A 21,271-nucleotide genomic window follows, 5' to 3' on the forward strand; every position below is an offset into this window, starting at 1 on the left:
AGTGCCATATGGGACAGACCAAAGGACCATCAAGCCCAGTATCCTGTTTCCAATCCAGGTCACAAGTTTCTGGCAAGATCCCAAAACAGTAAAATTCATTTTATGCTGCTTAATATGCCAACTAGCCGCTTTAGCCTTTCCTCATAGATATATAGTAGTTGGAGCATTGGTATCCTCCTGGAAATCTTCTAGCAGAAGCAGTAGGTGTTTGAGGTCTACCTTATTTTTTTTTTTAATTAGGTTGGCCACTTCCTTGTCTTTGTCACCAAACAAATTTTCTCCATGACGAGAGACATTGGATAAACTCTCCTGGATAGCAGATTCATGGCCGGAGACCTTGATCCAGAATAATTGGCGTATTGCTACTGCTAAGGCAAAGATATGCGAAGAGACATCAAAGGCCTGCTTCACAAGATATTTATGACGGCCTAGAAGCTTTCTGTGTAGCTTATGGATTTTCTCTCGTTTGTCATACGGAAGGGATTTCACAAAGGATAGAGTACTTTGTATTAGAGATGTTAAGTAAATTGTGGAATAAAGTTGATAATCCAAGATATGATTAGTTAGCATTGAGGGTTGAAGAGTTTTTCTGCCAAAAGAGTCTAATGTTCTCGCTTCTTTGCCTGGAGAAGGGGAAGCATGAGATCTGGCACTGTGAGTGCGCTTTAAAGTGGATTCCACAGCTAAGGAATGGTGTGGTAGTTATGATTTCTCAAACCCTGCACATTTCTGTATCCTAAGTCTCACCTGAGGCCTTCAGTTCCAACCCTCTCTACATCACAAGGTTCTCACCACAGATGCTTCCATGACATGTTTGGGAGCTCACCTCGACGGTCTCCATACACAGGGTTCTTGGTCCCTACAAGAGAAATGACATCATATCAACCTCCAGGAATTGTGAGCTCTCAAAACATTCCAGAATCGCATTCTCCATCAGGTTATACTAGTTTGCACAGATAAACAGGTAGCAGAGTATTACCTGAACAAACATGGAGGAACCTGTTCTTACGTCCTCTGTTGACAAGCAATCCAAATCTGGACTTGGGTGGCTTCTTGAAACATCTTTATAAGAGCTATTTATCTAGCCGGGAAGCAGAATGCTGAAGCAGACAAACTGAGCAGAGTCCTTCAACCTCACGAATGGTCTCTCAGCACCTCGGTCGTTCATCAGATATTCCTAGATCCATCGGACCCTATGAATTACCTCTCCCCCCCCCCCCCCCCAATTTCTAGTCTTAGTTTTCAATCAGTTTTTGTCTCATGTTGTACAAGGTAAAGTGTTACACCTTAGGCAGACTGGATTTAGATCTAACCATAGTACAGAAACAACTATTACTACCTTGATCAGTGATCTGCATTCTGCTCTGGAAAAATAGGAGATTGCTGGGAATTTTTTGTTTTTGATCTGTCAGCTGCCTTTAATCTGGTGAATCATACTTTCTTAATTTGTTTTCTTCAGTCAATTGGTTTATCCAGTGGAACCCTTGCTTAGTTCAGGTCATTTCTCTTTAACCATTTTTTTCCTGTAGCCACAACTGCTGCCACATCTTCAGAGGTATCCATTTGTTGTGGAGTACCTCAAGGATCTATTCTTTCCCCTTTACTGTTTAATATTTTTATTATTCCTTTAGCCATTCTTTTGCAAGATCATAATATTCGATTTTTATCTGTGTAGATGATACTCTTTTAATGTATCCCACATCTCCTGTATCGCTGGACCTGACTTCACTTCAGATTGCCCTTCAATCAGTTTCAAATTGGTTGACTTCTCATAGGCTTGTTCTGAACCCATGTAAAACTACTGTCTGCTGGATTTCTGGACCACTAAGCAAACCATTCAAACAGCTTACTTTCTTCAATCTTCCCATCTCCCCAGTAGATTCATTCTGTTACTTTGGTTTTATCATTGAATCACCTTTTCACTGCTTCTCTAGAGTCGGGAGTAGTCCCGGAGTACTGGAGAAGAGCAGATGTGTTCCTGTCCGCAAAAGTGGAAGAAAGAAAGAGGTTGGAAGCTATAGTCCAGTAAGTCTGACTTCTGTGGTAAGTAAATTAATAGAAACGCTTTTAAAACAGAGAATAGTTAAGTTTTTGGAATCCAATGGATTACAGGACTTGAGGCAACATGGTTTCACTAGAGGCAGGCCTTGTCAGACAAATCTGATTAATTTCTTTGACTGGGTGACCAGAGAGTTGGATTGAGGGAGAGCGCTAGATATGGTGTATTTAGATTTTAGCAAAGTCTTTGATTCGGTTCCGCATAGATGACTAATACATAAACTGAGTGCCCTCGGTATGGGCCCTAAAGTGACTGACTGGTTTGGAATTGGTTGAGTGGAAGTTGTCAGAGGGTAGTGGTAAATAGAGCTCATTCTGAGGAAAAAGATGTTACCAGTGGTATTGCACAAGTTTCGGTTCTTGGACTGGTTCTTTATAACATTTTTGTAAGTGATATTGCTGAAGGGCTATCCAGTTAGGTTTGCCTCTTTGCAAATGATACCAAAATCTGCAATAGGGTAGACACCCCTGATAGTTTACATAACATAAGGAAGAACTTAGGGAAGCTAGAGGAATGGTGTGGAATTTGGCAGCTTAGATTTAATGCTAAAAATGCAGGGTCATGCATCCAGGCTACAAGACCCTGTGGGAACTGTACAGTTTAGGGGGTGGAGAACTTTTATGAATGAAAGAGGGGTGGGACGAATGTGATTGAATATAATCTTAAGGTGGCCAAACAGGTAGAAAAGGCAACGTTGAAAGCTAGAAGGATGCTTGGGTGCATAGGGAGAGGATTGGCTAGTAGGAAAAAGAAGGTCTAATGCTCTAGTGAGACCTCATTTAAAATACTGTGTACAATTCTGGAGACTATACCTTCAAAAAGATATAAAAAGGATGGAGTCAGTCCAGAGGGTGGCTACTAAAATTGTTAGTGGTCTTTGTCATAAAGTGTATGGAGACAGACTTAAAGATCTCAATGTGTATACTTTGGAAGAAAGACAGGAGAATGGAGATATTATAGAGATATTTAAATAGTTATATGGCATAAATGCACAGGAGGCGAGTCTCTTTCACTTGAAAGGAAGCTCTGGTGAAAGGGAATAGACTCAGAAGTAACCTGAGAAAATAATTCTTCATGGAAAGGGTGGTGAATTTGTTGAGCGGCCTCCCAGTGGAAGTGGTAGAGATGAAAACAGTATCTGAATTCAAGAGAGTTTGGGACAAGTACATAGGATCCCCAAGGGAGTGATAGAGAGAGTAGATGGGATATCTGGGCACTGTAAATTGGACATCCATAGGGTGCTCCTGAGCTATTTGCAAGCTACAGATTCTTTCCGGAAGTCCAGTAGGCTTTTTGTTTTGTTTCATGTCCACATAGGGGGAAATGCTAGATCTGTTGCATTGTTGGTTAGGAAGGTGATTGAAGCTGCTTGCAGAAGTCTGTTCCAGCTGGGCTCTGCAGGCATTTCACACAAATGCAGGCAACTTCCTAGGCAGAGGCTGGATGGTTTCACCTGCAGACATCTACAGAACAGTGACTTGGTTGTCGTTTCATTCTTTGTGAAATACTTCAAGACTGTTCTATCCAGGCGTGATGTTGCCTTTAGTAGAGCTGTGATTCAGGGAGGGCCTTCTCGTCCCCTTTTCATACACTAAGCCTTACTGCTTTGAAACTACCTTTGATCTGGATTTAAGATTTGGCTCATCCTTCTACAAGGTCTTTTCTCAAGATAACTCAACTCACACCCTTCTTCGGCCTTTTTGTGTTTTTCAGGATTATCTTCTGTTTCAGTTATGATGCTTCATTTCCATTGAGAACCTTGACAATTAATATTACCCTCACACATTTCAAATTTGTGGTAATTCAGTTCATTTTTGTATCTGTTCTTTGGCCCAATATATGCTCACACATTTTATTTAAGTATATTTGTATGTGCTTCAAGGATACGCTAATATAGAGCCAAGAGAATGAGTCCTCTAATGGCTAGATTGTCACTTGGCTATAGTGTGCAAGGGTACTTTTAATTAAATTAACACATGATGAACAGGATTAGACAAGTCTTGAAATTTTTATAAGTAAGTGGGGATCATGACAGGATTAATGGCAGTGCCTGATTCTTGTTCTTGTATTTTTTTCGTTGTTGTTGGTACTTTATCTCAGCATTCCAGCTATGTTTTTAATGTGCTGTGTACTAGCTTTTATCCTCACTGGCAAATCACAAACCTGTTCCCTATCAATATAGTTACATTTCCTAAGAAAGGCCATAAGAATTTGTAGGCCGAATGCTCACTGCCCATCACTTTTTGTTTCAAGCTTGAGGCATGTGAATGTAAGATGTGCTGTTACTGTCAATGGAATTGAAAAAAATGTTTTAAGATAATTGAATATGCGTGTGCTGAATTATGAGTATGTATGAAAGATGCACAAGCGGACAATAGGGTTGAAGCCTTGACGATTGGTGCTACTGCTCACGTTTTTGTTCTAATTTAACCCATTTTTGTATCCTTGAAAGTAAATAGATAATATAAAATGGGCAAAATGATAAAACAGATTTCTTTTGTCATAAATATTTGCTTTTATGCCTCTTTTTGGCATTGCTATTTCTCATATTTTATTTAGACAGCTGTTAGCTAACTAATCGCCAGGATACATCTACTAAGGCTACTTGTCTTTAGAGAAAGTGAAATGTTTATTCTCTGATGGTAAAGCGCGAGGGGTACAAATGTAATAATAATAATACTATGAGCCGGAACTTTTTCTGGGAAAATACTTCTGTAGCATCTTCTACCCTTTCGGCGTGATGTTGACTACTTTCATATTCACTGAATGCCATGCGCCAAGTATTCCTTCTTCAATATGCATGATGCAGATCATGTGACTAATAAAAGTTCCTCCCTTGAGCTACTATCATTAAAGAATAAGCATTACAGGTAAATGATTCCATTTTGTTTAATTTTATGTATGTTGCATCATTTTTCATTGTCATTTATTTACCAGAATATGAATCTGCTTGCTGATGCTCGATCTGCCAGAGTATATCGTGATGAATTAGATGCACTACGAGAAAAGGCGGTCAGAGTTGACAAGCTTGACAGTGAAGTCAACCGATACAAGGAGCGAATGCACGATATTGAATTTTACAAAGCCAGAGTTGAGGTACATTGTTGAAAAAGAAGTCTTAATTGCTGTCCCATTTCTTCCTTGAGGGTTTAGCTTTTGAATGTTGAACAAACTATAGTTTTGGGTGGAACCCAGAGATATGACAGCTTCAGAATATTCAGTAATTCCTAAGAAGAAAACTTTGGTAGCTCTTGATTATAGTTTGGATTTTAAGGCTTCTGAAGGTCAGTTTCCTTCAGATACAATACTTCATTTTTGCTTCCATAGAATATATAGTGGTTCCAAAAATTGACTTGCATTTCGAGGTGGTGAGCAAGTATGAACAACATGTTCTGCAGGGAAGTATTGTGAAGCAATAACTCCAGCAGAGTCTTAAGGTTAATTTTGTTCAGGATACTTATGCCTGACTGATAAAAGATAATGTTTTACTGCATCAAAAAATGGAAAATATGTTGAAATGTAGACATTTTCATTTGTTCATTTTACTTTTGCTGTAAACTGTTTTGGGTTAAATTTCATTCAAGGAAGGTGGTATAAAAGCAGCATTAACATAACAGTAATAATTGAAAGATACAGGGGAAGCCATTAGGCTCTTAAATTCTTACCTCATACCTGGCTGCTTTAGTTGGACTAGGCATTTTCCTCATCCTTTCATGACCAGGTTAAACTACTTGGAAGTATTACTTCTCCGAGGACAAGCAGGCTCAATATTCTCACTGATGGATCGTCGTCCGCGACGGCCCAGGAGACCGGAACTTGAAAGAAAAAAAAGAACTCTCCAGAATGTGCTGTCACGCGGGCCGAACGCACTGCGCGAATGGCTTCCCGCGATGCAACTGTGCCCCTACTCAGTTTTCTTTGATCTGCTTCAAAGTGAAGACGTGCTTTTTCTTCGCGCTTCAGAGCGGCTCGGGAGACTGTTTTTTTGGTGTTTAACGCCTCTTTTTTTTTTAGCTTTTTCAGCTTCCCGCTGTTTTTCCTTATTTTTCTTAGTTTTTGTCACCTTCTTTAAGTTTCCTTTCGTTTTCGTTGCGGCCGTCCTTAGGCTGCTCGGCCGGGGTTTTTTTTGCCCCCCCTTTTTTTTGTGTGCCTTTTTATTTGGTACCATCGAGCCTTTTAATTTCGCCACCGCTGTTTTTCCGTCCATGTCATCGAGGACTCCTAGCGGCTTCAAGCGTTGTACTCGCTGCAACTGGACCATCTCGAGTACCGACCCCTACGCCTGGTGTCTTCAGTGTCTTGGGCCCGACCATCTTCCAGCTGCCTGTAAGCTGTGTAAATTGATGAAGAAACTGACCCAAGTGGCTCAAGAGGCTCAGTGTGAGAAACATTTTCCAGATTGGTCCGGTCCTTCGACGTCGGCATTGACATCGGTACCGAGGACATCGACGTCGAGGGAAATAGCGACACCGAGAGTCCAGGTAATGGCTGCCGAAAGACCGCATCAAGCTGGGAGCAGCGAGGCATTGAGTGGGTCTCCACCTATCTCGAGGCCTACTGCTATGCAGGCACCCCAGGACTGATCTGCGTCGGACCTGGCCCCGAGGAGGCGTGAGGATTCTACGTCCTCCTCTTTGGTGCTGAGGAGTCTCGATGACGGGCGTCGAGCGAAGGCTAAGAAGCACTGTTATTGATCTCCTTCCATGCACAGTACCGAGAGCTCTGGGGAGGAGTCTGCACCCGAGAAGCGTCGGCTCCGGGAGGACCGCTCACCCTCCATTCAGGAGGTGCCGATGCACCGGTCATCTGGCAGCCTGGTGCCTGCTCTTGAGCCTCCTCAGTTTCTGCAACCGACTCCTGCACCGGCCCCCCAGCCTTTTCCGATGGAAGCTCTCGACGAGCACAACAGGATCCTTCTTCCAAGGCTTCTGGAAGGGTTGCTTCGCCAGCCTGCCTCGGTGTCGGGGGTGCTTGCGCCTTCCGTACCGACTGCAGAGGCAGCATCTGGGCCATCACCTGTGAGGAGGTCCCTGTCCTCGGTACCACTTGCGGTACTGGTGTTGGCTGCCACCCCGGTCGATTCCCCCTCGACGGCGGTGGAGGAAGCTTCGCCGGAGTCCAGGCAGGAGTCGACTTCTCAACACCCCCCACGAGGTCGTCGATCCTCGACGTCGAGACAGGCTCGGGTTCGGGCTGCTCTTAGGGAGCTTTTGTCCAATACCGATGAGTGCTCGTGGGAAGAGATGGAAGACCTCAGATACTTTTCGGAGGAGGAGTCATGTGGGGTTCCCCTCTGATCCTACTCTGCCATTTGAGAGTAGAATGTCTCCACCTGAGAGTCTCTCTTTTTCATCTTTTGTTCGGGAAATGTCTAAGGACATTCCATTCCCTATGGAGGTTGTGGATGAGCCCAGGGCCAAGATGCTCGAGGTCTTGGATTATCCTTCTCCGCCTGCTGAGGTTGCTACGGCCCCCTTGCATAATACACTGAGGGAAGTGCTTATGTGAAATTGGTCGTGCCCTCTTTCTAATCCAGTGGTCCCCAAAAAATCCGAGTCCCAGTACAGAGTCCATGGAGAGCCTGTAATGATGAAGGCCCAACTTCCTCATGATTCCATGGTGGTGGACTCTGCTCTCAGAAGAGCCAAGAGTACTAGAGACTATGCCTCGGCGCCCCCCAGGCAGAGAGTCTAGGACCTTGGATTCTTTTGGGAGGAGAACGTATCAGGCCGCTATGCTCGCCGCCAAGATCCAAACTTACCAGCTCTACACGAGCATCCACTTGCGGAACTCGGTGAGGCAACTGTCCAGTTTAGTTGAAGCACTTCCTCCGGAGCTTGCTGAACCTTTTCACCAGGTGGTCAGGCAGTAGAAGACATGTCGCAAATTCCTGGCCAGGGGGTCTTATGACACTTTTGATGTGGCTTCCCGAGTAGCTGCTCAAGGTATAGTGATGCGCAGACTCTCATGGCTGCATGTCTCTGACCTGGATCATAAGACCCAGCAGCAAATGGCGGATGTTCCTTTCTGGGGGGGAGAATCTTTTTGGAGAAAAAGTAGAGGACATGGTCGATCAGATAAAAAAGCATCATAATGCCATGGATTCTCTCTCTTGCCGGACATCTTCTGCTACCGCCTCCTCATCTAGGAGGTTTTTTTGAGGGAACAGGAGTGCTCCCTATTCCTATAACAGGTGTAGGTACACTCCTGCTTCTCGGCAGCTGGTTCAGGCTCAGTCCCAGCATGCACGTTCCCGTCAACAGTGTGCGCCTATGGGCCCCTAGGGTTCCCCAGCAAAAGCAAGGGATGGGCTTTTGACTGGCTCCAGTGCAGCATAGCCACAGTAAAAGTGTCCATGCTGTGTGGCTTGCCTGTCGGGGGGAGGTTGATATTTTTTCACCAAAGGTGGCCTCTTTTAACCTCCTACAGGTGGGTTCTTCAAATAGTCCAGTTAGGATACACTCTCAATCTGGTGTCCAGGCCTCCAAATTGCCCACCGAGAGCTCAATCCTTCAGCTTCCAGCACAAGCAGGTACTTGCAGAGGAACTCTCTGCCCTTCTAAAGGCCAATGCGGTCGAACCCGTTCCACCAGGGGAAGAAGGGCTGGGATTCTATTCCAGGTACTTCCTTGTGCAAAAGAAAACTGGGGGGATGCGTCCCATCCTAGACCTCAGGGCCCTGAACAAATTCCTAGTCTGAGAAAAATTCAGGATGGCTTCCCTCGGCACCCTTCTTCCCATGATTCAAGAAAACGATTGGCTATGCTCTCTGGACATAAAGGATGCCTATACTCACATCTCGATTCTTCCAGCTCACAGGAAGTATCTACGATTTCAATTGGGAACTCGGCACTTTCAGTACTGTGTATTGCCCTTTGGCCTCTCGTCTGCGCCCAGGGTCTTTACAAAATGCCTGGCAGTTGTCGCAGCATCGCTACGCAGACTGGGAGTGCATGTGTTCCCTTATCTCGACAATTGGCTGGTGAAGAGCACCTCGGAGGCAGGAGCTCTACAGTCCATGCGGATGACTATTCGAGTGCTAGAGCTACTGGGGTTCGTAATCAATTATCCCAAATCCCACCGTGTCCCGGTTCAGAAATTGGAGTTCATTGGAGCTCTGTTGGACACACAGACGTCTCGGGCTTATCTTCCCCAGGCAAGGGCAGACAACCTCTTGACCCTAGTGTCTTTGGCTCAAGCATCTCGACAGATCACAGCTTGGCAGATGTTGAGACTTTTAGGGCACATGGCTTCCACAGTTCATGTAACTCCCATGGCACACCTACATATGAGATCAGCTCAATGGACCCTAGCTTCCCAGTGGTGCAAGGCCACAGGGGATCTAGAGGATGTCATCCATCTCTCCACCGATTTTTGCACTTCCCTTCACTGGTGGACCATTCGATCCAATTTGACATTGGGACTTCCATTTCAGATTGCTCAGCCGCAAAAAGTGCTGACAACGGATGCATCGCTCCTGGGGTGGGGAGCTCATGTAGATGGGATTCACACTCAAGGAGCTTGGTCCTATCAGGAAAAGGATCTTCAGATCAACCTCCTGGAATTAAGAGTGATCTGGAACGCTCTCAAGGCTTTCAGAGATCGGCTGTCCAGTCAAATTGTTTTAATTCAGACAGACAATCAGGTTGCAATGTACTACACTAACAAGCAGGGGGGCACCGGATCTCGCCCTCTGTGTCAGGAAGCTGTCCGGACGTGGTTTTTTGGCGCACCACCACTGCATGTTTCTCCAGGCCACATATCTGGCAGGCGTAAACAACAGTCTGGCCAACAAGTTGAGCAGGATCATGCAACCTCACGAGTGGTCATTCAACATGGACATTGTCCACAAGATCTTCCGAGCGTGGGGCACCCCCTCGGTGGATCTTTTTGCCACTCAGACAAATCACAAAGTCCCTCAATTTTGTTCCAGACTTCAGGCCCATGACAGACTAGCGTCAGATGTCTTTCTCCTACATTGGGGGTGAGGAATTCTGTATGCGTATCCTCCCACACCTCTAGTAGGGAAGACTTTGCTGAAACTCAAGTGAGACTGCGGAACCATGATTCTGATTGCACCCTTTTGGCCCCGTCAGATCTGGTTCCCTCTTCTTCTGGAGTTGTCCTTTGAAGAACCCTGGAGATTGGAGTGTTTTCCGACCCTCATCACCCAGAACGAGGGGGTGCTTCTACATACCAACCTCCAGTCTCTGGCTCTCACGGCCTGGATGTTGAGAGCTTCAAAGTTGTCTCTTTAGGTCTTTCGGAGGGTGTTTCCCGAGTTTTCCTTGCTTCTAGGAAAGATTCCACGAAAAAGTGTTACTCTTTCAAATGGAGGAGGTTTGCCGTCTGGTGTGACAGCAAGGTCCTAGATCCTTTCTCATGTCCCGAATACCTTCTACACTTGTCAGAGTCTGGTCTCAAGACCAACTCCAGAAGAGTTCACCTTAGTGCAATCAGTGCTTACCATCAATGTGTAGAAGGTCAGCCTATCTCTGGACAGCCTTTAGTTGTTCGCTTCATGAGAGGGTTGCTTTTGTCAAAGCCCCTGTCAAACCTCCACCAGTGTCATGGGATCTCAGTGTTATTCTCACCCAGCTGATGAAGCCTCTTTTTGAGCCGCTGAATTCCTGTCATCTGAAGTACTTGACCTGGAAGGTCATTTTCTTGGTGGCTGTTACTTCAGCTCGTAGGGTCAGTGAGCTCCAAGCCCTGGCAGTGCATGCACCTTATATTAAATTTCATCATAACAGAGTAGTCCTCCGAACTCACCCTAAGTTCTTGCCGAAGGTGTTGTCGGAGTTCCATCTGAACCAGTCAATTGTCTTGCCAACATTTTTTCCCCGTCCACATACCAGCCCTGGTGAAGACAAGTTGCACACCTTGGACTGTAAGAGAGCATTGGCCTTTTACATGGAGCAGACAAAGCCCTGCAGACAGTCCGCCCAGCTGTTTGTTTCTTTTAATCCCAACAGGAGGGGAGTCGCCATCGGAAAACGCACCATCTCTAATTGGCTAGCGGATTGCATTTCCTTCACTTACGCCCAAGTTGGGCTGACTCTGGAGGGCCATGTCACGGCTCATAATGTTAGAGCCATGGCTGCGTCTGTGGCTCACTTGAAGTTATCCTCCATTGAAGCGATTTGCAAGGCCGTAACCTGGTCTTCTGTCCACACAGTCACATCTCACTACTGCCTTCAGCAGGATAGCCGACACGACAGTCGGTTTGGACAGTTGGTGCTGCAGAATCTGTTCGGGGTTTAGAATCCAACTCCACCCTCCTAGGCCCATTTCTGTTCTGTTCCAGGCTACACTCTCACCAAGTTGAATTTATTTTCAGGTCAATCTCTGTTATGTCCTCGCCGTTGCAAGGCCCTATTGACCAATGTTTATTATTTTGAGTGAGCCTGGGGGCTATGGGTACCCCATCAGTGAGAATATTGAGTCTGCTTGTCCTTGGAGAAAGGTATTCTCCGAGGACAGCAGGCTCAATATTCTCACAACCCTCCCTCCTCCCCGTTGGAGTTGTTACAGTTCTATTCTTTGCTTTTTATTAAACTGAGTAGGGGCACGCTCGCGTCGCGGGCGGGAAGCCGTTCGCACATGCGCAGTGTGTTCGGCCCGCGCGACGGTGCGTTCTGGAGAGTTCTTTTTTTGCTTTCAAGTTCCGGTCTCCTGGGCCGTCGCGGACGACGACCCATCAGTGAGAATATTGAGCCTGCTGTCCTCGGAGAATACCTGCTACAGGTATGTATCTTCATTTTAGTCCCTTTTTTGGAACACTGAGACCAATAGAAGATTTGTCCTGGTACCTTCCAGTCTTTGATTTAATCCCCTCTTCCTCCTGATTTGGGTATTCAAGGTGGATGGTTTCAATTTAGCCTGATAGTGCTAAATATCAGTGCTATAATGACTAAAAGTATCCATTCAATGTTTGGTTGTACCAGAGGGCTGTCCTGAGTGCTATCTGGTAAACTTTGCTATCAGCTGCACTGCTGAATATCAGCCCGTATACTATCTTAGTTGCTTAATAGTATTGTGCCCCATAGTTCACCATTTTGAAACTGTGATTCTTGCTGGAGTCTTATCTGAACTCTTTTTAGTAATGAGATTGAAATGGAGAGCCCCCCCCCCCCCCCCTTCTTTCATAGGGCAATTTTAGAGCCTGCTGGTGATTTCCAGGATATGTGTAGGAATTTCTTAGAGGAGCTACTCATACTTCGGCATACAAAACTGCATATGTGCAGCTTTCTCTAAGTATATTTTATTGCATTATTGATATCTTCATAATTCATGTAGGAGTTAAAAGAAGATAATCAAGTACTCTTGGAAACAAAGACAATGCTGGAAGATCAACTAGAGGGAGTCCGAGCTCGTTCTGACAAATTACATGAACTAGAAAAAGAAAATCTACAGCTAAAGGCTAAGTTTCATGATATGGAGATGGTAAATATGTAATATAATTTATGTAGTCTTTTTAATACTTTATAATGTGCTATTATATTTTCATTTTAACACGGGGAAAAATGGAGGCCTCTGGTGAAAAAATATAGTTTTCATTTAATTAATTTGCTTAGCATTATTCTAGATATTCAAAATGTGTAAGGTTCTAATGAACAGTGACTTTTGGACAATAAGTTAATCAAAATATGAAAATGAATTTTATTTATTTAGGAATATTTGTTATGCTGCTTTCCCTACATTAACAGTAAGCTGAGAACCAGAAAAGCCAGGGTTCTGATCCCACTAATGTACCTTTTGACCTTAGACAAGTCACTTATGGGCAGATGATCAAAAGCCCTGCGCTGTTCCAAACAGCGTTCTAAAAAGAGCGCTGGAACAGCACGGGGCTTTACTGCACCTATGGCTTTACAGTACTTATGATCAGAGATAATTGCATACAAATTTAAGCACACAGTTCTCTCTGATCATTGGGTAGAAGTGCGGAAGGATTGTGCCTGAGCATGCGCCCCCCCCCCTGACCCCCCAACATCCCTCAGATGTCACTGGTGGGCCGTGGGTCAATCCCCCTCCCACCTGGGGGTCTAGAGGCCCTTCCCCACCCTCCTACCTTAAGTTGGAATAGGGAGGCAACCTTCCTCCTCTTTCATTGGCGCTGCCTGCAAAATCTATTTATCTATTTATTACATTTGTTCCCCGCGCTTTCCCACAAACAGCAGGCTCAATGCGGCTTACATAGTAAAAAAAAAAAGCATTACAAAGAACATGTAAGAGGAATATTATAAACTGTGATAAGCATAGCTGCTTACATAGTAAAAAGCATTACAAAGGGCATGTAGGAAGAATATTATAAACTGTGATAAACACAGTGGCAACAATGCCCAAGAATATATGAATTGGAATAGAGAAGCTATACAAGGATATGATAGGAAAGGTAAAACAGAAGGAGATTGGGAGGGATATGGTAAAAAGGATGGAGAGGAAAAAATTGGAGATTGAGTATAAGGGGATTTGAAAATAAGGTGAGAGGTATAATTGGTGTCAGTGTCATCGTCAGAGCAGGAGTATTTTAGGTGGGCTGGTAGAATTAAATTGGTCCATTAGGGTAAGCTTGCTTGAAAAAATGGGTCTTTAACATTTTCCTGAATGGTAAATAGTTGTTAATTGCTCGGATGGGTCTTGGTAGAGCATTCCAAAGTTGACTACCCAAAAAGGAGAAACTTGATGCATAGTAGGTTTTGTATTTGATACCTTTGCAATTGGGAAGGTGTAAATTGAGATATGTTCAATGGCAGCGCCCAGCCCTGTCCTCTCCTGTGGTGTCTTCTCAGTGGTGCCAAGCTACAGGGGGTCTGGAAGATGTCATCCGTGTGCCCCTGGTGCTTGCTCGCTCTTTGTTGTGGTGGACCATTCGATCCAATTTGACTCTGGGTCTTCCATTCCAAATTCCTTGATTGCAAAAAATGCTGACAACAGATGCATCTCTCCTGGGTTGGGAAGCTCATGTAGATGGGCTTCACACTCAAGGTGCATGGTCTGTCCAGGAAACACATCTTCAGATCAATCTCCTTGAGCTTCGGGCAATCTGGAACACTCTAAAGGCTTTCAGAGATCTGCTGTCCTCCAAATTTTACTCATTCAAAAAGACAATCAGGTTGCCATGTATTACACCAAAAAGCAGATGGACACCTGATCACATCCTCTGTGTCAGGAGGCCATCTGGATGTAGCATTGGTCTCACTGGCATGACGTGTCCTTCAAGCCATGTATCTTGCGGGCAAAAATAATAGTCTGACTGACAGACTGAGCAGGGTTTTGCGACCGCATGAGTGGTCTCTCAACATGAGCTTTGCCCGAGAGATCTTCCGAGCATGAGGCACTCCCTCGGTAGATCTCTTTGCCACTCTCATGAATCACAAAGTCCCTCCGTTCTGTTCTAGGCTGTAGACCCACGACAGACTAATGTCAGATGCCATCCTCCTTCACTGGGGGAAGACTTTGCTGAAACTCAAGCAAGACTGTGGGACCATGGTTTTGATTACGTCTTACTGGCCTCAGCAGATCTGGTTCCCTCTTCTCCTGGAGTTATACTCCAAAGAACCGTGGAGATTGGAGTGTTTTCCTACCTCATCACAGAGAACGAGGGATTTCTTCTGCATCCCAGCCTTCAGTCTGGCCCTCACAGCCTGGATGTTGAGAGCCTAGAATTTGCTTCCTTGGGTCTTCCAGAGAGTGTCTCCCAGGTCTTGCTGGCTTCCAAGAAAGATTCCACTAAGAGGTGTTACTCTTTTAAATGAAGGAGGGTTGCCATCTTTTGTAAAGGCAATGCCCTAGGTTCTATTTCCTACCCTACACAGATCCTGCTTGAATACCTTCTACACCTATCCGAGTCTGGTCTCAAGACCAATTCTGTAAGAGTTCATCTCAGTGCAATTAGTGTGTATCTCTTGACAGCCTATCGTTCACTTCATGAGAGGGTTGCTTTTGTCAAAGTCCCCTGTCAAACCTCAGCCTGTTTCATAGGACCTCAACGTTGTTCTCACCCAGCTGATGAAAGCTCCTTTTGAGCCACTGGATTCCTGCCAAAGGTGGTGTCGGAGTTCCTTCTGAACCAGTCGATTGTCTTGCCATCATTCTTTCTCCGACCTCATGCCCATCCTGGCGAGAGCACCTTGCACACCTTGAACTGCAAGCGAGCATTGGCCTTTTACTTGGAGTGTACTATGCCCCACATGCAGGCCGCCCAACTTTTTGTTTCTTTTGATTCCAACAGGTGAAATGCACAATTTCTAATTGGCTGACAGATTGCTTTTTTTTTCATTTATGCCCAGGCTAGGCTGACCCTGGAAGGTCATGTCAAGGCTCACAATGTCAGAGACATGGCTACGTCGGTAGCCCTTCGGTCATCACCCCCCTAGGTCCGTTTTATTCTGTTCCAGTTTGCACTCTCACTCAGTTTGTATATAATTTCAAGTTAATCTGAGTACTGTCCTCACCGTTGTGATACCCAATTGACCAATATTTGCTGTTTTCAATGGCCCTGGATTCTAGGGATACCCGAATTGTGAGAATTATGGCCTGGTTGTCCTTTGAGAAAGCAAAAAATACTTGCCTGTAGCAGGTATTCTCTGAGGACAGCAGGTCTTAAATTCTCACAATCCCTCCTCTTGGAGTTGTCTCCTATTTTTTCTTTTTATGCTGTAATAGTAACCGTGCCTTCACGACAAGAGGGAAGACACGCATTCGCAGTGGAGTGTGCCTTGTGCTCCACAGAAACTCTTTTTTTTTTATTTTTATTTGTAAGAAGTCTTTTATTGAAAATTCTCATTAGACAACATACAATATTTATCGCTCTACACTGGCATGTTTACAATGTAGTCCAGACACAGAAACTCTTTTAAAGCTTGTTAAAAGTTCCGGACCGGGCAACACGGGATCGCATTACCAAATTTTGAGAATTTAAGGCCTGCTGTCCTCTGAGAATACATGCTACAGGTAAGTATCTTCTCTGTCTTGGGCTTCGTTTCTTCTAATTGGAGAAGAACAGTGCAGTTTCTCTGGAAATACTTGGTGGTGCCAAGATCCTTCTCTTCCCTTACCCCTATCCGTGATGGGGTTCTTAGGGTTGAGATGCTCCCAGTCTGCTAAGTAGGGGCTTCCTCCTGGTGCAGTTTTCATTGAAAGCAGTTGAGGCTGGTGCTGAGTCCCTTCTCTGCTCCCCCACCACTACATAAGGTACTACAGTCTGACTTCAAACAGAAAGTATACTGCCTGTTTCTTCTGATTCCTTTCAACTATTATTAATGTCAACAACAGTGTTAGTTTTTGCAGCACTATACTTTAAGTTCATTTAATGTGTTCATTCTTTCTGTGGGCTATTTATAGTCACAACTTCCCTCCCAGACGTCTTGGTTACCTCCTTCAATTAAAGTGAAGGATGTTAAGTATTAGAGTCTCTCAAAGGGGGGATTGTGTCTTTATTATTACTGGTGGTGGTATTTTTCTCAGTTCTCTCTTTGTCAGAGTCTGATGCTAGAGACCTATTTTGAGTATCTTGATGTGTTTTTTGTTGTTGTTGTGATTCACTACAATCCTGACAAGTTCTGCAAGTTTTCTTGTGGGGCAGCCGCTAATTTTGAGTCAGTAGTACCCACGTTTGGTTCAGACTATGTGGGCAGCATTTATTCGGCTAACATGTTCATGTTAACCCCTATTACGCTGGTTTGCAGGATATTATTTTCTCTTTGTTGCACTTTATTTTTCAGTGGTGTCTGCTCTGACCCAGGGGCGTAGCTACGGGTGGCCACCCAGGCTTGGTTCAGACCCACCTAGAAGTGCTACACTCCAGCCAATGAAAATTAAACATCCCCTCTCTCCCTTCCCTCCAATCTCCTGCATGTCCAGTGCCTAGTTCTTTGGAAGCATCAAACCCTTGCATGTGCAGCGCCTCTCTCCCCTCTCGCAGTTCTGGCAATTTCATGTCTTTCTTACCCTCCTCCCCCTTCCATGGTGGCGCCTGCACTTAAATGCTATCATGCCGCCAGGCAGGAACTCCACACAGTGCGTCGGGACCTTCCCTCTACCATGTCTGACCCAGTGATGCAACATCCTGTTTACGTAGGCAGGGTGAGACGTAGCAGAGAGAAGACCCCAACACAGGCCTGTGTGGAGTTCCTGCTGAGTGGCAATGATAGGATGAAGTGCAAGTGCCGCTGCAGGAATGGGAGGAGGATAAGGAAGTCACGGAGGTGGCAGTACCGGAACTGTGGGAGGGGAGAGAGGCGTTGGACATGCATGCATGCGGGTGGGAGGTTGGAGAGAAGGGAGAGAGGCACTGGGCATGTAAGGAAGTGCTAAAAGAAAGGGATAGAGATGTGGAACTGCAAGGGGAAGGAAGGGAAGGGAGAAAGGTGCTGGATATGTAGAGGGAGGAAAGTGAAAGAGTTCCTGGATATTTAGGGTGGGAGGGAAGGGGGAGAGATGCTGGATATTTGGGTGGGGGTGGAAGGGAAGGGAGAGAGGTGCTGGATATGTGGGTGGGAGGGAATGGGGAGAGGTGCTGGGCATGCATGGGGGGCTGGAGCGAATGGAGAGAGGTGCTGGATATGCAGGGGAGGACTGGAGGGAATGGAGAGAGATGTGGGCTTACAAGGGGGGCTGGAGCGATGGGAGGCAGGTGCTGGACCTATGGGAGGGAGAGGGATGCTGGACCAAGGAGATAAAGGAAGAAGAGGTCAAATGCTGAACCCATATTGGGAGAATGAACCTTAGTAACATATAGTAAATGACAGCAGATAAAGACCTGTACAGTCCATCCAGTCTGCCCAACAAGATAAACTCATTTTACATGGTATGTGATACTTTATATGTATACCCGAGTTTGATTTGTCCTTGCCTTTCTCAGGGCACAGACCATAGAAGTCTGCCCAGTACTGTTTTTGTACTAAGTTCTGAAGCTAACATTGAAGCCCCTTAACATTTACACTCCAGCCCATCCCTATCTATTCAGTCACGATCAGGGCGTAGACCGTAGAAGTCTGCCCAGCTCCCGTTTTGTTTCCAATTACCGGCGTTGCCACCCAATCTCCGCTAAGATTCCACGGAACCATTCCTTCTAAACAGGATTCCTTTATGTTTATCCCACGCATGTTTGAATTCCATTACCGTTTTCATCTCCACCACCTCCCACGGGAAGGCATTCCACATATCCACCACCCTCTCTGTGAAAAAATACTTCCTGACATTAGTCCTGAGTCTGCCTCCCTTCAACCTCAATTCATGTCCTCTAGTTCTACCGCCTTCCCGTCTCCGGAAAAGGTTCGTGTGCGGATTAATACCTTTCAAATATTTGAACATCTGTATCATATCACCCCTGTTTCTCCTTTCTTCCAAGGTATACATGTTCAGGTCAGCAAGTCTCTCGTACAATTTGAAACGCAAATCCCATACCATTTTTGTAGCTTTTCTTTGCACCGCTTCCAGTCTTTTTACATCTTTAACAAGATACGGCCTCCAAAACTGAACACAATACTCCAAGTGGGGCCTCCCCAACGACTTGTAGAGGGGCATCAACACCTCCTTTCTTCTGCTGGTTATGCCCCTCTCTACGCAGCCTAGCATCCTTCTGGCCACGGCCGTTGCCTTGTCGCATTGTTTCTTCACCTTCAGATCCTCCGACACCAACACCCCAAGGTCTCTCTTCCGAGTCGAGCTTACTAATCTCTCCCCTCCTAACCGGTATCTCTCTTTTGGGTTTCTGCACCCCAAGTGCATCAGTCTGCACTTCTTGACATTTTGACTCGTACACAATGGCCTGAAATATGATGTTTCTAACTTCTAGGATATGTTAATTCCCCTGATGAAGCAACTGCGTTGCGAAACACAGCTGGTGTTGGGATGATCATTACGAGGAGAGGAGTACCCAAGTGGTTGAGGAACTATGTCGTTTTGAAGTTAGAGGAACAATTTTAAGAGAGCACAAGCACACCTTCACATTTATCATTCACTCCGGATATATGGACTACGACACGTTGTTGCAAGTAGTGCCTCAAGATACCGTTTCAAGATAAGTACTTTGAGACCAATATAACTGATAGTGTATATTGAAATACAAAGAGCTTTCTGATTCTAATAATGGAGGTAGTTAGGGACACAGTGCAGTGATGTATAAGTGATTACATATTATAGTCAATCATGCAGAGTGATTGTTAATATGCACAACTGAGCACTGTATTATATTTATAATAAATTAATCATATTAAAGCTATTTATGATATTAAAAACATATGAAAAAAAGTTGAAAAAAATAATCAAGGGTTTCTATTTGTAAAGCAGTTTTTGATTCTTTGAAAGCAGGAGAGAACTAGATACCCCAGGTACTTTGTATTGATTATATTAAATTTTAACTGCCAGACCCTCGACCATTCTTCTAACATTCGTAGATCCCTTCTCGTTTCAACTCCCTCCAGGGTATTCACTGTATTGGCTATTTTCGTGTCATCTGGAAAAAGGCACACCTTTCCTTCCAACCCTTCAGCAATATCTCCAACAAATATATTAAACAGAATAGGCCCCAGCACCGACCCCTGAAGAACTCCACTGCTCACCTTCCTTTCCTCTGAGCGGATTCCATTTACCACCACCCTCTGCCACCTGTCAGTCAACCAGTTCCTTATCCAGTTCACCACTTTCGGTCCTAAGTTCAACCCTTTCAGCTTATTCACGAGTCTTCTGTGGGGGACCGTATCAAAGGCTTTGCTGAAGTCCAAGTAGATTACATCTAGCGCACGTCCCTCATCCAGTTCTTTGGTCACCCAGTCAAAGAAGTCAATAAGATTCGTTTGGCAGGATTTTCCTTTGGTAAAGCCATGTTGCCTCGGGTCCTGTAATCCGTCGGCTTCTAGAAAGTTAGCTATCCTTTCAGCAGCGACTCCATTATTTTTCCTACCACCGACGTGAGACTGTAGTTTCCCACTTCTTCCCTGTCTCCACTTTTGTGATGAGGGACCACATCCGCTCGTCTCCAATCTCGCGGAACCTTTCCCGTCTCTAAAGATCTATTAAATAAATTTTTAAGAGGTCCTGCCAGGACCTCTCTGAGCTCCCACAGTATCCTGGGATGTGTCCTATCCGGCTCCATAGCTTTGTTCACCTTCAGATTCTCCAGCTGTTTATAAACTCTTTCTTCCGTAAACGGCGCAGTATCCACTCCATTCCCAGACGTTCCCTCGGCAGCCAACCACGGTCCTTTTCCAGGATTTTCCTCCCTGAACACCGAAGAGAAATAATTGTTTAGCACGTTCGCTTCATCTTCATCACTTTCCACATAGCCATTCTCATTATCTTTCAGTCTCGCAATTCCATTCCTATCTCTTCTCTCTTCTCCAATATATTTGAACAGCGTCTTGTCACTTCTCTTTACATCTTTAGCCATTTTTCTTCCACTAGTGCTTTCGCTAGCCGTATTTCCCTCTTCGCTTCTTTCAGTTTAATCCGATAATCTTTTCCGTGATACTCTCGTTGCATTCTTTTGTATTTCTTGAACAAAGCCTCTTTTGCTCTTATTTTTTCAGCTACTTGTTTGGAGAACCATATAGGCTTCCTGCTTCTCTTGTTTTTGTTACTTTCCAAAAAGATCAGTCGCCATATTTATAGCAGCCTTTAGCTTGGACCCCTGTTTTTCCACACCAACTGCTCCTTCTTCAGGTATTCCCCTATTTTATCAAAATCAGTACGTCTGAAATCCAGTACTTTGAGTTTTGTGCGTCCGCACTCCGCCTTCATCCTTATATCAAACCATACGGTGTGATCACTATTACATAGGTGGGCACCCTTCCGGATATCGGAAACACTACCTCCATTAGTGAGCACTAGATCCTGCGTCGACCTGTCCCTCGTGGGTTCTGTCACCATTTGTCTGAGCAAGACAGTTTGACAGGCATCCACAATCGCCCTACTTCTTTCCGATTCCGCAGACAGGATGTTCCAATCCATGTCAGACAAATTGAAATCTCCCAACAGTAGCACCTCCCCTTTCATACCAACTTTTTGAAATGGGACTTGATATACCGCCTTTCTGAGGTATTTTGCAACTACATTCAAAACGGTTTACATATATTCAGGTACTTATTTTGCCCAGAGTCACAAGGAGCTGAAGTGGAAATCGAACTCAGTTCCCCAGGATCAAAGTCCACTGCACTAACCACTAGGCTACTCCTCCACTCCACTCTAAAAGGAGAGCATCACCTTGGT

General features: G+C 45.0%; 1 protein-coding gene across 4 annotated transcripts in view; it reads left to right on the forward strand.

Moving 5' to 3' along the window:
* CCDC88A (coiled-coil domain containing 88A) overlaps positions 1-21,271 on the forward strand; it is a 552,486-nt gene that overhangs the window by 253,062 nt on the left and 278,153 nt on the right. For all 4 annotated transcript variants that reach the window (XM_030196448.1, XM_030196447.1, XM_030196444.1 and 1 more), the window contains 2 exons: positions 4,997-5,155; positions 12,359-12,505. In XM_030196448.1, the coding sequence (XP_030052308.1) occupies positions 4,997-5,155; positions 12,359-12,505 (306 nt within the window). The remainder of the gene's footprint in view (positions 1-4,996; positions 5,156-12,358; positions 12,506-21,271) is intronic.

The sequence above is a fragment of the Microcaecilia unicolor genome, chromosome 3 (assembly GCF_901765095.1).
Source record: "Microcaecilia unicolor chromosome 3, aMicUni1.1, whole genome shotgun sequence".
Classification (NCBI taxonomy): Eukaryota; Metazoa; Chordata; class Amphibia; order Gymnophiona; family Siphonopidae; genus Microcaecilia; species Microcaecilia unicolor.